General features: G+C 44.4%; 1 protein-coding gene across 1 annotated transcript in view; it reads right to left on the reverse strand.

The window, feature by feature from the left end:
• The window catches only part of FUT10 (fucosyltransferase 10), a 51,563-nt gene extending 40,602 nt beyond the window's left edge, over nt 1-10,961 (reverse strand). The window contains exons 1-2 of the mRNA XM_069485253.1: nt 10,835-10,961; nt 6,278-6,572 (exon numbers count right to left, since the gene is read on the reverse strand). Of these exons, the coding sequence (XP_069341354.1) occupies nt 6,278-6,572; nt 10,835-10,915 (376 nt within the window). The 5' untranslated portion in view covers nt 10,916-10,961. The remainder of the gene's footprint in view (nt 1-6,277; nt 6,573-10,834) is intronic.
• Between the last annotated feature and the right edge of the window lie 9,318 nt (nt 10,962-20,279).

The following is a 20,279-nucleotide window of genomic DNA, read 5'->3' on the forward strand; positions in this document are numbered from 1 at the left end:
TTTTTGGGCACCATGAGCAATTACCCTTGAAGAGTGCACACTTTGGGTTTTTCTTGGGCTGGGTGGAGACAGCAGAGAAGGATTTACATCTTATCCCTCCGGATCCATGCTTCTGTTCCGCATTAGCTAAGTAAAAGGATAGTATTCTAAGCAGACACCGCTGGTTCTGACACCTTCACCCATCACCAGATGCTGCATTAGTCCAATAACTGAGTGCTCCTCAAAGACAAAATCATGCCCACGTGGCTAAAAGAATACCCTAATTGCATAATTCCTTTGAAAGAATCATCAAAATTCACATTTTCTATTGCAAACGGCTTTCCAATTTCAACACAAAACATTCTTGGAAACTTCACCGGAATTTCAACACAAAACATTCTTGGAAACTTCACCGGGGATGTGGATGTCACATTTAGACGCTTGTGCTCAGCAAAGTAAAATATGGAGATGTCAATAACCTTAAGGATTAAATATTTATATGCCTGGAGAAGCAAAATATTTCATGAGCAACAATTTGATGGCATTTTTTTTTCACCCACCAGGAAGGAAATAAGTAACTGTATTTATTTTTTTTATGCATCGCAGTTGTGTGAAGCTGCTAACATGAGGTTAAACAAAGTGTCTGAGAGGCCGAGGAGTTAAATGAACAAGCACAGTGAATTTCTCTCTTTGGATACCTGCATATATGAAAACAGATACCACTAAACCATCAGCAAAGCATAAATTCTATCTTCAAATCATATCTCAAATCTACCCATTTCTTTCTCCACCGCCTCCCACCCAATCAAGGGCACCATCATTTCCCCTTATTTAATAAAAACTGTACCTTGCTTCTGTTTTCATGTCCCAATCTGTTCTCCATGGAAAAGCCCACAGGGATGTTTTAAAACATAATCCCAGCCCTTTGGGGAACCAAGGTGGGAAGATCGCTTGAGGGCCGGAGTTTGAGACCGGCCTGGGCAACACAGCGAGATCCTGTCTCTACAAAAAATAAGAAAAATTAGCCGGGCATGGTGGCATGCACCTGTAGTCTCAGCTCCTTGGGAGGCTGAGGCAGGAGGATTGCTGGAGCCCAGAAGTTCAAAGCTGTAGTGAGCTATGATTGCACCACTGCACTTCAGCCTGGGCAACAGAGTTGGACCCTGTCTCTCTCTCTCTAAGAACAAAAACAGGCCGGGCGCGGTGGCTCACGCCTGTAATCCTAGCACTCTGGGAGGCCGAGGCGGGTGGATCGCTCGAGGTCAGGAGTTCGAGACCAGCCTGAGCAAGAGTGAGACCCCGTCTCTACTAAAAATAGAAAGAAATTATATGGACAACTAAAATATATATATACAAAAAATTAGCCGGGCATAGTGGCGCATGCCTGTAGTCCCAGCTACTCGGGAGGCTGAGGCAGTAGGATCGCTTAAGCCCAGGAGTTTGAGGTTGCTGTGAGCTAGACTGACGCCACGGCACTCACTCTAGCCCGGGCAACAGAGTGAGACTCTGTCTCAAAAAAAAAATTTAAAAAAAAAAAAAAAAAAAAGAACAAAAACAAAACAAAAAAACCCATAAATCTGAACCATACAAAATAAAAATCAGATCATATCACCTTTGCTTAAAACCTTCTGATATTTTCCTGTGGCACCTAGAATATATCCAAACTTCTCACTCTGTGTAATGAAGCCCCGGTGCCCTGGCCCCTGTCTCTTGCTCAAACCTCATCTCATACACCTTCCTCTCCTTCCTTCCACCTTCACATCTTCTCATCTTTCCGGTCTCAGCCCCAAATGTCATGTCCTCAGAGAGGCCTCCCTGATCACTCCCAGGTCAAAATGCCCATTGCTCTCCGGTGGCATCCTCTGTACACATGTCACAGGTTCCACGAGGGCGGAGCCTGTTCTGCTCACCACTATGACCCCAGCAACTGACACACGGCTACACAGAGAATAAATGTCTCTCAGATGCCAGTGGTGTTAATGTAAATGGCTAAAGAACAGACTCTGACAGCAGCAAGGGATGCATCCGGAGACACTCTCGAATCCTCCCAAATACCAACTATTACAGCACATGATTTCTGATATCCTTAAAAAATGGAGTTATTTCACACAGGCCCAAACCATCCAGTGAGTCAAATGTTCGGCTCTTTCATCTATTTAAATTGCTATTTTCTGCCTAATAACCACTGTTTCTTAGAACACGTGACTTTGTCTTCATTTCCACTATTAGCACTACTAGTTGACTTCCTTCAGACAGGTTATTTTTTCACTAATAAAGTTTTTAATATTTTTAAGGGTATCCCAGAATATGCACCAAGTATATCACACAAAGCTGGTTGAGAGACGGACGCCGGCTGGTCTCGCCCAGAAGGCAAGTGGCTCCCAAGTGCCCCATCTCCCAAAGGCCAGGAGACTTGAATCTGTGCCTAGAACAATCTAGATAAGGCGGGTCAAACTCTGAATGTAAAATCTGTAAACAATAAAGGTTCTGCTGTCCTTACTCTTCCACGTAAGTTGTTTTGTTTTGTTTTAATTTTTAAGAGCAAAGAGAAACACATCAGCCAAAGCTGCATGGCTTGATTTTGCGTGCCTACGAGACATGGTTGTCTGCCCTGAAGAATGGAGCTGCCAGCCTGTGTCACGGGATTCCTGGGTGGCACAGGATCTGCCGAGCCCCGGAGGGAGGCCCCAACTGCAGAAACGGCAGCAACGAAATCTGTCCCCTGCCTGGTGACACCAGTCAGAAGAGAAGTACCTGGGCTGTGGGCACTTGTCACTTCTGTGCTTCCTTTCAGATCTTTTAAGGGTAACCTGAGAAATGCTGCCAGATTTCAGCCACTCTTGTTCTCCCTTTAAGGTTTATGTATCACACACTCGAGAAGGACAGAGAGGGTTCTGCAAGGGATAGGCTACATCAGAAACAGGCTAAGAGAATTCCCAGTCCTAATGGAACAACCCTTAACACTGAACATTGAGTCTCACCAAAGCCATTGCCCTTAGAATCTAGCAACATTGCATTTACTTTTTTAGTTGGAAAGATTGGAAATCAAGTAATATTAATATGTAATCTTTTCAAGGAAGGAAATGAGTATCTTAGCTATAAGAAATACTAATGTCTTTACATAATTAACATTGTTCCCAAAAGTTACCTTATAAAGCAAAAAAGCCTAGGAATTGTATAATTCATTAAAAGGGCCAGGCACAGGACAGCTGAATTGCAGTCCTTCAAGGTGGACCAACTCCATGGTCTTCCTACTCCTAACCTCACCAAAAACACAAGCAGTTCTCTTCTCTAACTACCCTCATGCTGGTGAGAGGCCCTCCGACCTCTCCTTCACGAGGGACACCCGTCAAGGGAACTGTTTAAAAATGCAGTTATGTTTTTAAATCACTACAATGACAGTTTGTGAGACTAACTGCAGCAACTCTATAGACATTGAATTAAAAAAATAATGTACTCACTCATGATTCATTAACGTTTGTTTCAGAGAATTGTTTTTTTTTTTTTTTTTTTTTTTGAGACAGAGTCTCACTCTGTTGCCCAGGCTAGAGTGAGTGCCGTGGCGTCAGCCTAGCTCACAGCAACCTCAAACTCCTGAGCTCAAGCGATCCTCCTGTCTCAGCCTCCCGAGTAGCTGGGACTACAGGCATGTGCCACCATGCCCGGCTAATTTTTTCTATATATATTTTTTAGCTGTCCATATAATTTCTTTCTATTTTTAGTAGAGGTGGGGTCTCGCTCTTGCTCAGGCTGGTCTCGAACTCCTGAGCTCAAACGATCCGCCCACCTCGGCCTCCCAGAGAGCTAGGATTACAGGCATGAGCCACCGCGCCCGGCCTCAGAGAATTGTTAATGTAGCTAAATCCTTGCAGTTCTCAAATGGAAAGACAACACAAACTAAAAAACGTTCTGGTTTACCAAAGCTTGGAGGTCACATAATCCTTTGAGTTTCCTGTACCCTGAATTAGGTCAGCTTTTGAATCATTTTTTTTCTCCCTCTTCTTTTTCAATCCTGCTGCACCAGAGTCCCATTTGCAGTTTGAAGTGACCTATTTAATTAGAATTTGGAACCCTTAGACAGAGAAGTGTGCTGTCTTCATTCTATTTTGCTCAACAGACCTTATTAATGAATTGAATTTCTAATTCAGTTTGTTAAAAAGAAATAAATAAATGTGCGCCTCTGTAATCCTAGCACTTTGGGAGGCCAAGATAGGAGGATCACTAGAGGCCAGGAGGTGGAGACCAGCCTGGGCAACATAGCGAGACCCTGTCTCTACAAAAAAATACAAAAATTAGTGGGGCACGGTGGTGCACGCCTGTAGTGCCAGCTACTCGGGAGCCTAAGGCAGGAGGATCACTTGAGCCCAGGAGTTTGAGGCTGCAGTGAGCTATGACCAGGCCACTGCACTCTAGCCCAGGGGACAGAGAAACCCATCTCAAAAGAAAAAAGACAAAATGCACCTTCATCTCAAAACCCAAATATCCAGGGTTAATTATGTTCATGAGCATCCATTCAAATATGGTCTCGGTGAAAGAAAGATCACCCGATCAGGTGTCAGGACACCTTGGTTCTCCGCCCAACTCTGCTGCTAACCGCTGTGCAATCTTAGCACATCCTCAACCTCCCTAAGCCTTAGTCTTCTCACCCTTACAAAGAGGAGTTAGACTCTCAGGTCTTCTATGGCTCTAAGTCTCTGAATATTTTCTGAGCACCTACCGCATACAAAGCACTGAGCCACATATAGGGGCTGGGAGGAGGTACAAAGATGAACTGATGTTGTCCAATCATCCAGAACTTTACCCTCTACTAGGGATGAGAAGATCACACAGTACAAGACCAAATGCCGTCATTACCTTATTTATCTTCTCTATTCCTCATGATTGGCACTGTGCCTGCCATATATTAATAGTAGCTGCTCAATTAAATGACATAACGGAGCTATAAAATGCCCTTTGGGAATTTAGAGAAGAGGGGCTCCATTTGGTGGGGGCAATCAGGAAGGTTCACAGGTGCTATATTTTTTTTGTCGTTGTTGACACATGGTCTTGCTCTGTCACCCCGGCTGGAGTGTAATGTTGTCATCATAGCTCACTGCAACCTCAAACTCCTGGGTTCAAGTGATCCTCCTGCCTCAGCCTCCCAAGTAGCTGGGACTACAGGCATGCACCACCACACCTGGCTAATTTTTCTGTTTTTTGTAAAGATGGGGTCTCGTTCTTGCTCAGGCTGGTCTTGAACTCCTGGCCTCAAGCGATCCTCCTGCCTCAGCCTCCCAAAGTGCTGGGATTACAGGCATGAGCCACCTCAGCTGGCCCAGGATCTGGATTTTTAAATACCTGGAATGTCCCTGAGTTGTACTTATACCAGGGCACTGGTGTCCACTGCTCAGTAGCCCTGACCAGCTAGTGGGGCGTATAAACCGCCCGATTCCTCCCGAACCCATTTTCTGCTTTATTTAAGCCGTCGTTAGGCAGAACACTGAGAATGATTCAGCCCCATTTCCCAATCTCAGTTCTACCTCTCCCAAGCCAGCATGAGACATACACACACATACACACACAAATGCCTACACCCACGCTACAGATTTCCTTTCACCGACTCCCAACGTAAGCGATTAACCTTGCCTGTATTCAGTCCGTTTGCTTGTCTATTTCCCCACCCCCGACCCCTGCCACCACTCACCAGCCAGGAGCCCCACCTATCTAACTGGGGCTGGCATCCTGCTAACTCCACCTCCCTGGGTCTGCTTGCCCTTCAATCCCAGCATGACAGGTAAGCGGCCTCAAGAAATGCTGAACACCAACTTGCCTTGGAAAGCTGATGCCAAACAACCTTTTCATTTTTATTTCTGATTAATCTGACATTAAAGAAATTAAAGCACATCATGTTTGGCTTCTGTCCAATTACACATCTGTTACAGTAATCAAAATCTCCCGGCTGTGTTATCACAAGTGCCAGTCTGAACTGATGTCAGCAGGATGAGGAGTACCCAACTCTCTGCACGTCAGATTCAGTAAGCACAACACCTGCCTGAAGAAAGGTGAGAAGAAAGCTCGCTTCTCCTCCGTAAATACCCAGTGGCCTGGCCAAGCACCTCGACGATGTTGGTCAGACCTGTTTGTTTACTGTATTTGCTAAGGGCTCCAGCCTTCCACAGAGCACATGCAAATGAAGTCAGGGGTGTCAAAGTGTTTTCAGGGGGAAGCATCACCAGCTCTTTCTTTGTGGGCAAGCAGTGACTCGGCTTTGGAGAAAGACAACAGCAAACAAAAGGACAAAGACATCAGCCCCACTCACCGTAGAAGAGGAGAGCTTTGGTCATGTGATGATGCAGGTAGGTCCGGTTGATGGTGAAGAAGCACGTGTCTGCCCCACACTGGCCCAGCCTTCCCGTCTCCCCGGTCAGGGGGGACCACCAGAGCATAACGGGGTAGCTGTTGCCGTCCGATGTTTTTTCCCTATGCACGGCCAGCGCTTCCTTCTTAAGGAATGGATTCAGAGGTTCAGGCACTTCCTCCATCTCCGTATGTCCATCTTGCAAATCGGAATCTTTAAACTTCGTCCTCTCAAATTTTCCCAGCTCCACCACCACCTACAAGGGAAGACGATTATTTCCAGTTGAATTTCCTTTTGCATATGTCCCATTCATCTTGATGACAGAGGCTCTTATTAGTATTTTACGGCTGCTGCGACAAATTACCGCAAATAGTCATTTAAAACAACACAGACTTATTGGCATACAGTTCTGGAAGCCAGGAGTCTGAACTAGATCTCAGTGGGCTAAAATCAAGGGGTCAGCAGGGCGATGTTCCTTTCTGGAGACTCTAGGAGAATCTGCTTTCCAGGTTTTTCTATCTCTCAGAGGCCATCCCCAATTCTCAGCTCACGGCCCTCTTCCTCCACCTTCAAACCAGCCACATTGCTCCGACTCTTCTGCTTCACTTCTCTCTCTGACCACGACCAGAAAGGGCTCTCCACTTCTAAGAACTCATGTGATTATACTGTGCCCATGTGGATAATTCAGGATAATCTCCCAACCTCGAAATGTGTCACATTGATCCCCTCTGCAAAGTCCCTTCGGCCACGTACAGTAACACATTCACAGGTTTCAGGGATCAGGGTGTGGACACAGCCTCCAAAATACCTACCGACCGGCAAGGATGCTTAATAATTCTACTAAACGCTTACAATAGAACATTTCCCCTCCATTTTGTCAATATATATAATATCCAGAAATAGTTTTAAGTCTTAATGAAACCTAGGATAGGGTTATTACTTGACTACTGCCAGAGATTACTCTAGGAAAAATAAGTTATAAATTACCAACTGGTTTCTTTTTATGACAATTAAAGGAGTCATAACATGGGTTTTATGTTTCTAGGAATACTCACTATAGCATTGAGATGGTGAAGTAACATTGAACGTCAAAATTTCCTAGAGTCTGTGTTATCCACATGGTAGACCATGAGCCTTAGGTTTCTACTAACTCCCTCTAAAAACCACATTTTTTATTTATTCACAATAGTCTAAGCCCGGGTCACGGGACAGCTAAGCCGTTATTAACAGCAATCCAGAGGGCAGGGTAGGTGCAATAGAAACTCCAGAAGTGCTGCCTTTTCATTAGACTTTGAGATTTGATATTGATATGGCATTGTAAAAATATGTTAGAGAAAGGATTGATCTGTTTCATATGCAAATGACTTTAGTACTCAAGACCAGGAAGCAAATAAAGCCGTCAAAAGGCACGTCCACATTTTTATACACTAAATCCTCCACCGGTCAGCCATGGAGGGCTGTACAGCCCTAAGACCCCACTTTTAGCAGCCAATAGTGTTGCCTTTTTTATGTGCCTGCTACTCCTGGTGTCAGAAAAAGGCCATGATCTTTGATGCGTGGAGTTATAACTCCCCACAGGCAAGGCCCATAACTTTCATTAGATTCTCAAAGGTGTCCAAGGCCAAAAAAACATATATACATGAAGAACTCTTGAGTGAAAGCCAAGTAGTACTCCAAAGAAAAAGAATTATATTAGCTGAAAAATATCATAGATCACCTGCGACACCAAAGTCAGCATTAGAGCAGCAAAACCACCACTGAAAACTAAAGTCTAACTGTTGCCAGTAGCTTTCTCAGCACTTTTACAAGGTAATATTGTGGCTCTTCCCCAGTAGCTTGATGAATGGAGTTGACTTGTAGCCACAAACTATCTTTTCATCTGACCTTCCCCTGCAGTGACAACTGGTCACTTAAAGGCTTTTAGAAAGCCCTGAGATGTAACTTCAAAGATAAAATTTGTTCCACATTTCTGATCAATGTCTACTGTACGAGGTGTTAGTTCATTTCCAAATAAGAGGAATTGTTTTAACGATAGAGTCTTCTGCCCAACAGCTTAAAAAATACACTTAGCTTCCAATATCACTACCAGGTTGTAGGAAATATGGGAGAATAAGAGGAACATATTAAACAAAACCATGAGGATAAAATCAGCCAAATCTACAATGTAGGAAATTCAAAAGGACGAATGACCCAGTTTCTTCAACAAATTCATGACATGGAAGAAATGGTGGGGCAGAAGAAACTTTGATGGTAAAAACAAATCAAAACATAAAACTTGAGACACACCAACTAAATACAACGTGTGGGGCTGGTTTGTTCCAGATTTAAACCAATCCATTATAAAAAAAACTTTTTGAGACAATTGAGAAACATTGACCCTGGCCTAAGACACAGAGGGTAATTATTGTTCATTCTTTTGGGTGTGATACTAGTCATATGATCACATTAAATTTTTAAAATTCCTATCTGTAAGAGAATCGTGCTAACATATATCCAGGTGAAATGCTATTACATCTGGGATTTGCTTTAAAATATTCCAAATGTATCCTTGAATTCTTCGTGCAAGTAAAAAGTAAATAAAATTCAAAAATACATAAAGATACATATACCCCCCAAACTTAGAGGGTATATATATATAGTTAAATGTGAATAGAAAATAATGTCTAAGATGAATGATTTCTTCCAGACAACTACAATGTTTTAGTTTAACTGGAGGTAAGCATAACATTTTCATTTTTAGATTATTATTAATTAAATAATTTATGTTATAGAATCTGCCATGGGCTGAGTTATATATATCTCAAAAATTCATGTGTTGAAGTCCTAACTCTCAGTACCTTAGAATGTGACTATATTTGGAGACAGGGTCTTTAAAGAGGTAAGTAAGTTAAACTGGGTGGACCCTCACCCAGCATGACTGGTATCCTTATAAAAAGGGGAAATTTGGACACAGAAAAGTACAGAGGGAAGACCACGTGAAGACACAGGGAGAAGACAGCCATCTATAAGCCAAGGAGAAACAGCCCAGCTGACACCTTGATCTTGGCCTTTCTAGTCTCCCAAACTGTGAGAAAACAAATTTTGGTTGTTGAAGCCACTCAGTCTGTGGTTTGTTACAGCAACCTAGCAGACTGATACAAGAGCCATGACACGATTTCTTAAATTCATTCTTCCTTTATCCTACTCATGGGGCAAATAATTTCACCTGCCCAGCCTACAAACCACTCAAAACAGGAATGGTTCTGATTCTGTAGGTATTGTATTTTTTTCATTTCCGGTGGGTTTTTTTTTTTTTTTTTATTGGCATTGCCACCATGCTGAACACTGAAGCCTTCGGTGTGGTAGTGAGAACTGGGACACAGCCCAAACCATACTGTCAGTGACAAAACTGCAACTGGGCCACAAAGGTTTAGCTCCAGTCATCAGGCCACTTCTCACGCTCTGGAAATGGCATGCACATCAAAAACGTAGCAGTGTATTCAAACGGAAAGCATCTTAGCTGAGATGCAGGCATTCCTCACAACCAGAAAAAGTGCCAGAGTGAACGCCTAGTAGGATCAAAGCTCTCTCACAATTTCCCACAGAAAGCAGCAGAAAACTGCAGCCCTTTGGTGCAGCAGGACCTGCGAACCTCCAGACAGACAAGGAAGGAGTCAAAGCTTCCTCTGACCAGAATCCCAATCTGGCAGCGGCAGGTGGCGGAAGTACGTGCCAGACGGGCTGCCAAAGTGCTCGTATGAGCACGATCTCGTTCAGTCCTCATCAGAAGGGAGACCCTACAGAGCAAAGCAGCCCCGAGAACACCTACTTTCCACCAGTCCCACACCTGAACCACTCACGTCCACAAATCATCTTCGTAAGTCCCTTGGATTTCGAAATGGACAGCTGGCACTTGGATGGGTGCAAACCATAGCCAAGCTGATGGCTATACTTTCACTACCACTGGTGAATGTTTACTTCAAGTTGAAAGCAGTAAACCAAGTTCAGAATAACTGACTGGGGGAAATAAATGAAAAGACTAAAGAAACGTTTCAGTTCATTCACCCAAACGCAGTTCTTGGCCTTGTGGCACATATTAAGAAATTTATTTACGCAGATGTTTGTATTTTGCACTCACTGCAAGATACAGACTATCTTGTTCTCAGGATGGTGCCTGAATCTTCAAGAATGCAGTCTTGCAAAAGTGGTAACAGTAGGAGATTTTGAGGAAGCCACCCCACTTTGACCCAATAAGACAGAGCTTTCCTCTCTGTTTCTCTAAAACCAGGACTCTTCAAGAATCACAAACTGACCTCCCATCTCAATGACTTTCTTTCTGCCTGGCACATCCACTCACTAAACTGCAGTTTCATCTGTTAAAAAAAAAAAAAATTTCCCTGTCTTAAACAGTAGAAAACCCCTGATCCTAAAGGATTAAGAAAAAAGTAAAATACTTGGAGTTCTGAGAGAAGGGGACGGGGCAGGAGAGGCAGATGGCAAAGGCCCAGGAATCAACTGCACAACCCAAATTCTTGGTACCTGGAGTGTGACGAGCAGGAAGACGGTAGCTGTGATGCACAGGCAAGATGCCAGAAACTTCCTCCGCTGAATCCGCACCATGCTGCCCTGCCCTGGGTGACTGACGGGGGGCTAACCTAGCTACCAGGTGTTCTCTCGTCAGCCCACAGCCCGAGACGGCTTCACGTGGAGGAACCATCTGGGTGCCAATTTCCTGCACCGCCATTCCTGCTGGGACCTGGTCTCCATGAAGGACTGAGATCCGAGGTTCTGAGTGGGCCTGGCTCGGCATGGAGAGGAAACAGCATGCCGTCTTCTCAGGCTATCATCAAGACCAGCTGGAGATTCTTCAAACAAGAAGGTATCAAAAAATTCTGTAACAAAAGAATAGATCATCTTTTAGCCACGGTGCAGAAGATTTGATAAGTGTAGTCCTGTGGGGTTATCGTGTGGAAACTAGATGTTTTAAACTAAAAGGAACCTTTGAGATCATGTAGTTCTGATACCTCACTCGCAGGTAAGAAAACTGAGACCAGAGAGGTGAAGTGACTTACTCAAGGCCACACAGCCCATTAGAAAAAAATGACAAATCTATAATCGGGTCCCAAATCTAAAATTCTCTTTCCACTTAATTTTCTCTGCCTTCAGAAGATTGAATTCCAAAGTCATTTATATGAAGTCATTTCTTTCTACCTAGGTTTCAAAGGAGAAGAATAGTGGAATAAAAACCACCGGGACTATCTACCCATTCCTGTAAAAATTAGGAAGAAAATAAAAGGTTCAGGTGTTGATCAAAAATCATGATCAGCTGGCCCCAATGCCCCGCCCCCTCACCAAGGACACCGACTTCAGCCACCACATAAGGAATTCTGTGAATATCCATTCACTTGTTAAGTCTTTTATGGCAAATGCAATGAAGCGGTGGGTTGTTAGGGCAATATGATGCTCTGGAAGATTGAAAATAAGATTTTCATCTATCTGAAATGGAAGGTCTTTTCAAAAAGTTTTTAAAAGGAACTAAAGGGCCCCAGAGAATGTCTTTTATTCCCAAGATTCTATGAAGTCCAACGTCTTGCAGTTCAGAGTGGAACAAGGATCAACATTCCAGAGGAAGGGAAGGGTGGCTTCCCAGTACTCCAGAGATCGGATTCCAAGTCAGATCTACATAGCTCTGGGATATAGAATGGAAGATATAATTAGAAATGTAGAAATGATATAGCACTCTGGTTAAAAACCTTGACCTTAAAGGTGTGCTCCCTTCTCATGGGTCTACCTTGATTTACTTTTTTTTCCCCTCAACAACAAAATGACTCTTGGTCTTAGAAATTGCCAAAAGCATACTCCTCTTCTTTCATCCATGGAATTCCCAAAACTCAGTGACTACGAGAATGGGCTCTAGAGTGAGCCCACCAGGATTCAAATCTCGACTCCCCAGCTGGCTTAACCCAGCCTCTCCATAATTCAGTTCCCAAAAGTAGATGATAATGGTTCCTAATCAGAGGGTTATTGTGAGAATTATATAAGATTGGTAAAATACTTATTTCAGAGTCTGGCACATAATAATAAACAATAAATGTTTATTACACTTATATTTAAATATTATAGTTTTACTATATCTTTAGGTGGAAAATGAAACCTATAAAATATATTGCTGCCCCATCAATTGGAACTTCAAAATGGAAAATGCTCACTTTGCCAAAGAAAAGGAGATCGCTAATATTTACTGAGTAACCTATTATGAGCAAGGCCATTCTTAAATACTTAGCATGCATAAGCTATTCAAGCCTCCCAACAACTCCATGAAGTAGCAATGACTATCTTCATCTTTAAGGGTGAAAAAAACTGAATTTGAAGGAAGTAAAGTAACTTGCCCAAGACTATAACTTGGATAAGGACTACAACCTTAAGTTCACGTGCATTAATACTATGAAATCCCCACCAGGTAATGCTAATACTCACAGGTTATCTGCCTGAACCATAGGAGAAAAAAAGAGAAAACTTGTGTAGAACATCTGTCTGTCAGCTGGTAAAAGGAACAAAAATCTATAAAAGCTTGAAAAGTATGTTTCCTTCCAATCAGTAGATGCTAGTAGCTATTAACTACATAAAATGTGGAGGTAGCATTTTGGAATCCAATCCTGGTTTAATATATTATTAAACATAATATATTAATAAATTTGTACAAGTTACTGTACCCTTGTAAGCCCCAGTTTCTTCATAGCAAATAATAAATGTTAACCATTACTACTTCTTTCCCTTGCATAACAGAAAGATTATCAAATTTTCATTTTATGTGCAAAAGCAATTTATTGTAGCTATAATTAATGTAACCCAGATTCAGTAGTGAAATAATAGTACCACCTTAAGTGGGAGTAAAATTATATCATTTTCCAAAGGTCTTTAGATATATCACTCTACTCAATCTTATTTATAACCATTTGAAAAGTAGGTAAGATAGGTATTATCATTCCCAGTTTCCATGAATAAGGATCTTCGCATGGCTGTATGAACAATGACAGAAGAATTTAAGGTTGTAAATTCCATTGCATCCAGAGAATCTCAACTTAGGTTACATTCCCAAGGCCAGAAGTATTGAAGTCTCAGGGACCAAGCTATGGTCAAATACTCACCACTCAAGAATAGAGCCCAGTCACAGTAGACAGGGGTATTTTGATCGATAGCATGCAGCCATCAACCAGGCCTCGGGCACATTTACAGCAGCAATAGTCAATCTAATACTGTAGATGGTATTAACTATCCAGCAGTCTGTCACCAAATCAGCGGTCCTCCAACGTGTGGGACAGATGGGCTTGCAGAGAGCACCCATCCTGAAGCACGAAGCCCAACAAGCTCCAATTGAACAAACTCTAAGAGGAAAGCTCCCTCTGTTTCATTGTTGCCTGCAGGGTGAATCTCAAAGCCCTCCAAGAACATGCCCCAGAATACTCCTTTCTAGGACAGAACCGTGCGTTTATTCAGACAGCCATGGTAGGCAACATCTGAAATGGACACTCACTCACCAGCCCTATCAACCCTAGGAGCTGAGCTTCTGAAACGCACCACTCGGCTGGTGTGCACTGCCCGGGCTGGCCACCTGTCACCCAGGGGGGGGGGGTTTGGAGCTCAGTGTGACCTCGTGGGTGCTATGCCATCAAAACCAGCACCACTTTCATTCTACAATAATTCCAAATTTTCCACTTTACTTTGAATTAGGATGGACAGAAGAGAGACTGAGTATCTTAAAAAGAATTAGCAGCTTGAGGGTGCCAGCTGCAAACGTTGGCCATACAGGGTACAGGTACCTGTTGAGTCTCAGAATTGTAACCAAGAGATGATTTCTGTCCCGTGTCTCTGACAAAATGAGAAGCCAGCCTTAGGTGACACGGGGAGCTTTCAGAATCTAATAGTTGGTGGGTCCCTCCTTTTCCCTCCCTCTCCCCACTGAGCAGGAGAGAGAGGGGAGGCGGAAAGCAGGGAGCTCTGTCTGGGAAGACTCCTTTGCTCATTTCTGCTCCAGGAATTGGGGGGTCAACTGGGTTAATAAGTGACCATCTTAACTGAGCTAAAGATAATGCCAGGGAGAGTTTTTAGAAGAAATGTATCTAACATACTTACGCTACTCACACTAAAGTGCAATTTCTCAAGTAGGTTTGACTCTCCCATGGTGTGATCACTGTGTAAGGTATAAATCTCCAGAACACTCCTTACGTGGTGGCTGTCTTGGAAAGAGATGACGTGGTAGGCTGATGAGGTATCTGAGGGTCCCTGAACAACTCTCCAGGCACTTTTAACTACCCTCCTCCACTATAGCTCAACCCCCTCACTCATCCCTACCTGGTTACTACAAAAGCCCAACAACTGGAGCTCTTTTCTTTTGCATTCTCCATTCGGCTACAAAGAGAAGTCCCTAGAATACAGAATAGACATCCTTCCTCTGATTAAGATCCTCCAATGGCTTCTCAAAGACTTCAAGATAAAGATCAAACTCTATTAGCTTAGAAAACAAGACCACATGGATATAGACCCCACTCTATTTCTCTAGCGTCCGTTCCTGGTCTCCACCATGCATACTCGGCTCCTTCTACTCCTGTAGCTTCCTGTTCTGGGCGCTCCTACCTCCCTTGGAACACAGCCACCTCTCTCTCCCCTCCACCTCCTTTGGGAAGCCTTGCCCCTCCCAATTCCAAGTCGGTTTGTAGACCCACATCAGCATGTGCTCGTTTCTATCAGAGCAAGAGAGGACGTATGAAGCTGGGGGATTTTAGGAAACTTTCTACAGCTGCTTTATCAGGTGTATAGAAAACAACTACTGAACATTAAAAAGTTGGCCCATTTTGTTAATTTGCAGAATGCCCTAGTACCTGAGACCATCTCTTGGGCACCTGATGAACGTGGTTTGATGGTCCTAGTTTCCCCTTTTACCCAGTTTTATCAATATTTGTATTAACGTGTTCCTCACTCTTTTTTAATGGACTTCATATTCTGCTCAGCATTTATTTTTACGCAAAGAGTGCTTTGGGTTGCAGATTTCTATCTGGGAAAGTCATCCTCTTCAACCAGGCACACAGTTCAGGCAAGACCAATGGTGAATAATAAAGGAGGAAGAGACATGGGTAGCCATGTGAATCAAGACTGGAGATCAGCGGGAGACAGACGGTGTGGCCACAGCACCTCACATTTCTATTGCAGAATTCTTAAATTCCAGACACATATGGAAGCCCTAAAATTATGCAGTGTTAATAATACAGCCTCATAAAAATGGGTACTTAGTGGATTTATTTAACGTGGAAACTAAATAAAAACCGAGACCTAGAGAGACAGATATAAAACCCCAATTAGAAGCATAGATTTTAAAAGGGGGGGAAGGCTGGGGGAGGAGCACAAGACTGTGAAGTTCATGTATCACACTAAGAATCGTGGCAACTCCTCAAGAGAAGGGACTCTTTTTCATCTTTGTTTTCCTGTGAGGTTCCCTTGATAACTATTCTTTCTCCAAGAAGGGCTTATAGGTTACCTTGTGACAATTTTTCCCACCTGGCAGGAGATCTCAATTAAGATCGTTCATCTGCTCTTACCATTTACATAATCATGCATAAGGAAGCAGTTAAATAACACTAACAGGTGAATAGTACCCCACAAGCCTAAAGACAAAAGGCTGGACCAGATGACCTTCTAGTGGTTTCATCCCAAAATTAAGCTTCCTGATCCCATGAATAGTGTCCAGGAGCAAAAACTCTCCATAGAAGAAAGATGAATCAAGTAAAGAGACAATAATCAAAATAATTTGATTTATCACAAATTAAGATTTCTGGAAATATAAAACAAAAAAAATTTGTACATAACAAGTTTAGGATTACTTTCACTTCATTTTTCCTTTTTAGTAATTCAACATTTTCTTTTTGAAACTCTAATTTGATTTTCAAGGAAAAAACTACCTGAGAAACATTGTAAATAAACTTAATTTTTTTTCATTTTCAAAAACCTATGTTCAGAAACACTGTAACAAATGTTCCTTGTAGAATACCAGTAGCTGAATTTGATATTGAATTTCTTGCTGAAATCAACACTGTAAATTACAAATATCAAAGCTATTTAAATGCGGGTTGGAGTCCAGGTGCAGAGGTTTTACGCCTGTAATCCTAGCACTCTGGGAGGCTGAGGAGGGAGAATGGCTTGAGCAGATCCCTTGAGCTCAGGAGTTTGAGACCAGCCTGAGCAAGAGTGAGACCCATCTCTACTAAAAATAGAAAATATTTAGCCAGCCTGGTAGCGAGCACCTGTAGTCCCAGCTACGTGGAAGCTGAGTCAGCAGGTATGGCCTGAGCCCAGGAATTTGAGGTTGCAGTGAGCTGTGATTATTCCACTGCACACTAGCCAGAGTGAAGGAGCAACTATGACTCAAAAAAAAAAAAAAAAAAAAAAATGGGTTGGAAATGTCTGCCTACTGAACAATATGTATACATATATGAATAACATTGTCCAAACCATAGTGTTTTCTTGAGACATAGTCGCACTCTGTCACTCAGGCTAGAGTACAGTGGTGTCATCACAGTTCACTGCAACCTCAAACTCCTGGGCTCGAGCAATCCTCCTGCCTCAGCCTCCCCAGTTGCTGGGACTACAGGCGTGCTCTACCATGCTCACATAATTTTTCTATTTTTTTTTTTTTTTGAGACAGAGTCTCACTTTGTTGCCTAGGCTAGAGTGAGTGCCGTGGCATCAGCCTAGCTCACAGCAACCTCAGACTCCTGGGCTTAAGCTATCCTACTGCCTCAGCCTCCCGAGTAGCTGGGACTACAGGCATGTGCCGCCATGCCCGGCTAATTTTTTTTCTATATATATTTTTAGTTGGCCAGATAATTTCTTTCTATTTTTAGTAGAGATGGGGTCTCGCTCTTGCTCAGGCTGGTCTCGAACTCCTGACCTTGAGCGATCCACCCGCCTCAGCCTCCCAGAGTGCTAGGATTACAGGCATGAGCCACCACTCCCGGCCAATTTTTCTATTTTTTGTAGAGACAGTCTCGTTCTTGCTCAGCCTGGTCTTGAACTCCTGACCTAAAGAGATCCTCCTGCCTCGGCCTCGTAGAGTGCTAGGATTACAGGCGTGAGCCAACGTGCCTAACCAACCCATATTTTTATTTCCTACATGTAACCGTAGTCGAATTTCTTCTTCAAAAAGGTTGTTTGTAACATAAAACTTGAAAACTTACTTTTTTCTTGTTGAAGAACAAAAGATGAGCAATGGCAACATAGTAGCAGTTGAGACTGTATTTAATTCACTGTGACACACACTGCCATCTAGCTAGAGCCCAGCAAATGAAGAGTTATCACAGCAATTTCAAAACTGGAGTAGACCTTAATGATCACCTGACCCTACAACACTGCCTCTGGCTTGTCCTTTCTCACGAGAAGGAGAAAGTTCTATAACTGAGACTAGGGTGCTGTCTAGATTGGTGGCTCTTAAACTTTAGCGTGCAAGTACCTGGGTTGCTTATTCAATGCAGATGGCCAGGCCCAGTCTGAAAGACCTCCACTGGAGACTATGGCGGACCACGGAGAAACAGGGCCAAAGTTGTAGCGCGACATCAGTAGCAAGCCCAGGATTGGTCAGGAGCTTCTGGGGAGTCTCATTTGAGAAGGAAGCATGGATGAAGGGAGTAAGGTCCTAAAGACCAACTTGCTGTATTCAAAGTTGTACCCAGCCAGAGTTGCAAGCATTGCACAAATGCAATTAACAATCCAATCACATCAGGCATAAAATACTACCCAACTATTTCAGGGAGTTGTGGCAGCCAGTAGGGGGCAGTCTGTGGGAGCTCTGGCGTTAAGAATAAGTCATTTTGCGTGGCATTTGCTGTATACTAAAAGATGCCCAGAAAATGCCTTAAATTCACATGGATGTTACTTCTGTATCTTACACAAAATGAGTTCTGTTCTGAGGGTACGAAAAGGGTGTAAAAATACCTAAGATGAACAGAGCCTGTGCTGAACTTAAAACACAACAAACCCTAAGAAATGGCTTGCAAATTGATAGCCAAAACCTGCTGTTGTTCTGGGCGCTCTCCCGGGCACTTTCCCCATGAAATACACAATGCTCTCTGCAGCTGGAAAGTCGGGATTGCTACTCTCGGGCACAAAATTCATGCAACAAGTGATTCTCAAGGGAGACCTGGGGAAGAATGCAGCAGTTCCCAACACGTCGCTGCAGAGTCAGGTCCTGGACCCGTGGGCCGCGGGCCGGGCGGGACTGGGAGGACCGCGGAGAACCGGGGAAAACCTCGTCCCCGGCGGCCGGGAGTCCGCGCTCTCCCCGGCTCCAGCGGAGGCCCCGGCCCGTCCCCTGCCTCCCCCCGGGCCGCTTCAGCAGCCGCATCGGTTCCGATCTCCGGCAGTGGCTCTGCCCGGGGTGCCTACGTCCCCCAGACTCGGATTCCCGCTCAGCGCACGGCTCCGTCCCTCTCTTAAACACACACTCCCCTGTCGGCGCACGGACGGGTTTCCTGCGGCCGGGACTCCGGCAGGCGGCGGCACCGCTTCCAGGGCCACCAGTAAAGTGTCTTTCTGCTCCCCGGCCCCGCGCCCCGGCCCCCACCGAGCTACACCGAGGCCGTAGGAAACGCAGGGCTCGCCACTCACCTGGCGGGCGCGGGATGCTCCCCGCCTGCGCCCCCGCCTGGGCCTGGAGACCGGAGCGCGGACACGGAACGGCGGAGGCCGCGGGCAGCGAGCCAACGCCGATCGCTTCCAGGCTTAGCTACACCGGATCCGGGTTTTCACTGATGCCCTATTTAAAAACACGTGGGGCGGGGCGCAGGGGCTCGCGCCTGTGATCCCAATACTTTGGAAGGCCAAGGCGGGAGGATTCCTGGACAAGAGTTCGAGACCAGCCTGAGCAACATAGCTAGACCCTCCTCTCTACAAAAAATAGAAAAATAACCGGGGGTGGTGGTGCCCGTGGAGATCCAGCTACTTGGGAGGTTGAGACAGGAGGATCACTTGAGCCCAGGAGTTGGAGGTTGCCCTGAGCTATGATGATGTCACTGCACTGTAGTTGGGGTGACAGAGCAAGACCCTGTCTTCAAAAAATATATAAAATAAAATAAAATAAAAATAAAAACATGTGGGACCTCGGTTCCAGGAACGCGGGGCTGCCCCTCCCATGTGAGCACGGGGTGCAGCCAGCCAGAGGCCTCACCCCTTCTTGAAAGTTCTCGGGAAGGCTCCTGAGGCCCCCTTCTTCAAGTTACAGGGGACTTTCTGCTTCTCCAGTTCTGCTAGGACTTGAGCATATTCAGAGTCACCTATTCAGGAAAATCAAGAGGCTTTTAAGCTGCACTAAGGCTGGGTACCTTTGAGCTGTCTCCTCGTAGTGTTTGGTAGAATGAACAGGATAATCATTTAGTTTGATTTTACTGGTTGCTGTGGTGCGAATGTTTGAGCTCTGCCCCCCCCAAAAAAATTCACATGTGAATTTTGTGCCTTTATAAATTTATAAATTTATTAGTCCCTTTATAAAAGAGGCCCGAGAGAGCTTCTGCAGTGTGAGGACACACAGAGGGCACCTCCGTGAGGCACCGACCCTATAGGGACTCAGCTGGCACCTTGATCTTGGACTTTCCAGCCCCAGACTGTGAGCAACAGAGTTCTGTTGTTTGTAAGTTACCCATTCTAAAGTATTTGTTAAAGCAGCCCCAAAATGGACTAGACACTGATAAAGGAAAACTGACTGACTTCAAGCTACTGAGTTCCAAAACCAGATAATCCCAGTAAAATGACTTTGCCCCAGTCTAGGAGGTGATAACGTAGGGAGGCAATTCAAGACTCTGGGAAGGCTGGGACTAGGGTGAGGCAAGTGTGCTGCCGAGGACTCAAACTTGAAGGGAGCACAGATTCCCATGCCTGCCAGTGCTGGGTGCAGTGGCAGGGAGCTGGGAGTGGTCTGCTGTCTTAGGCCCGCCCCACCTGG

The sequence above is a fragment of the Eulemur rufifrons genome, chromosome 12 (assembly GCF_041146395.1).
Source record: "Eulemur rufifrons isolate Redbay chromosome 12, OSU_ERuf_1, whole genome shotgun sequence".
Lineage (NCBI taxonomy): Eukaryota > Metazoa > Chordata > Mammalia > Primates > Lemuridae > Eulemur > Eulemur rufifrons.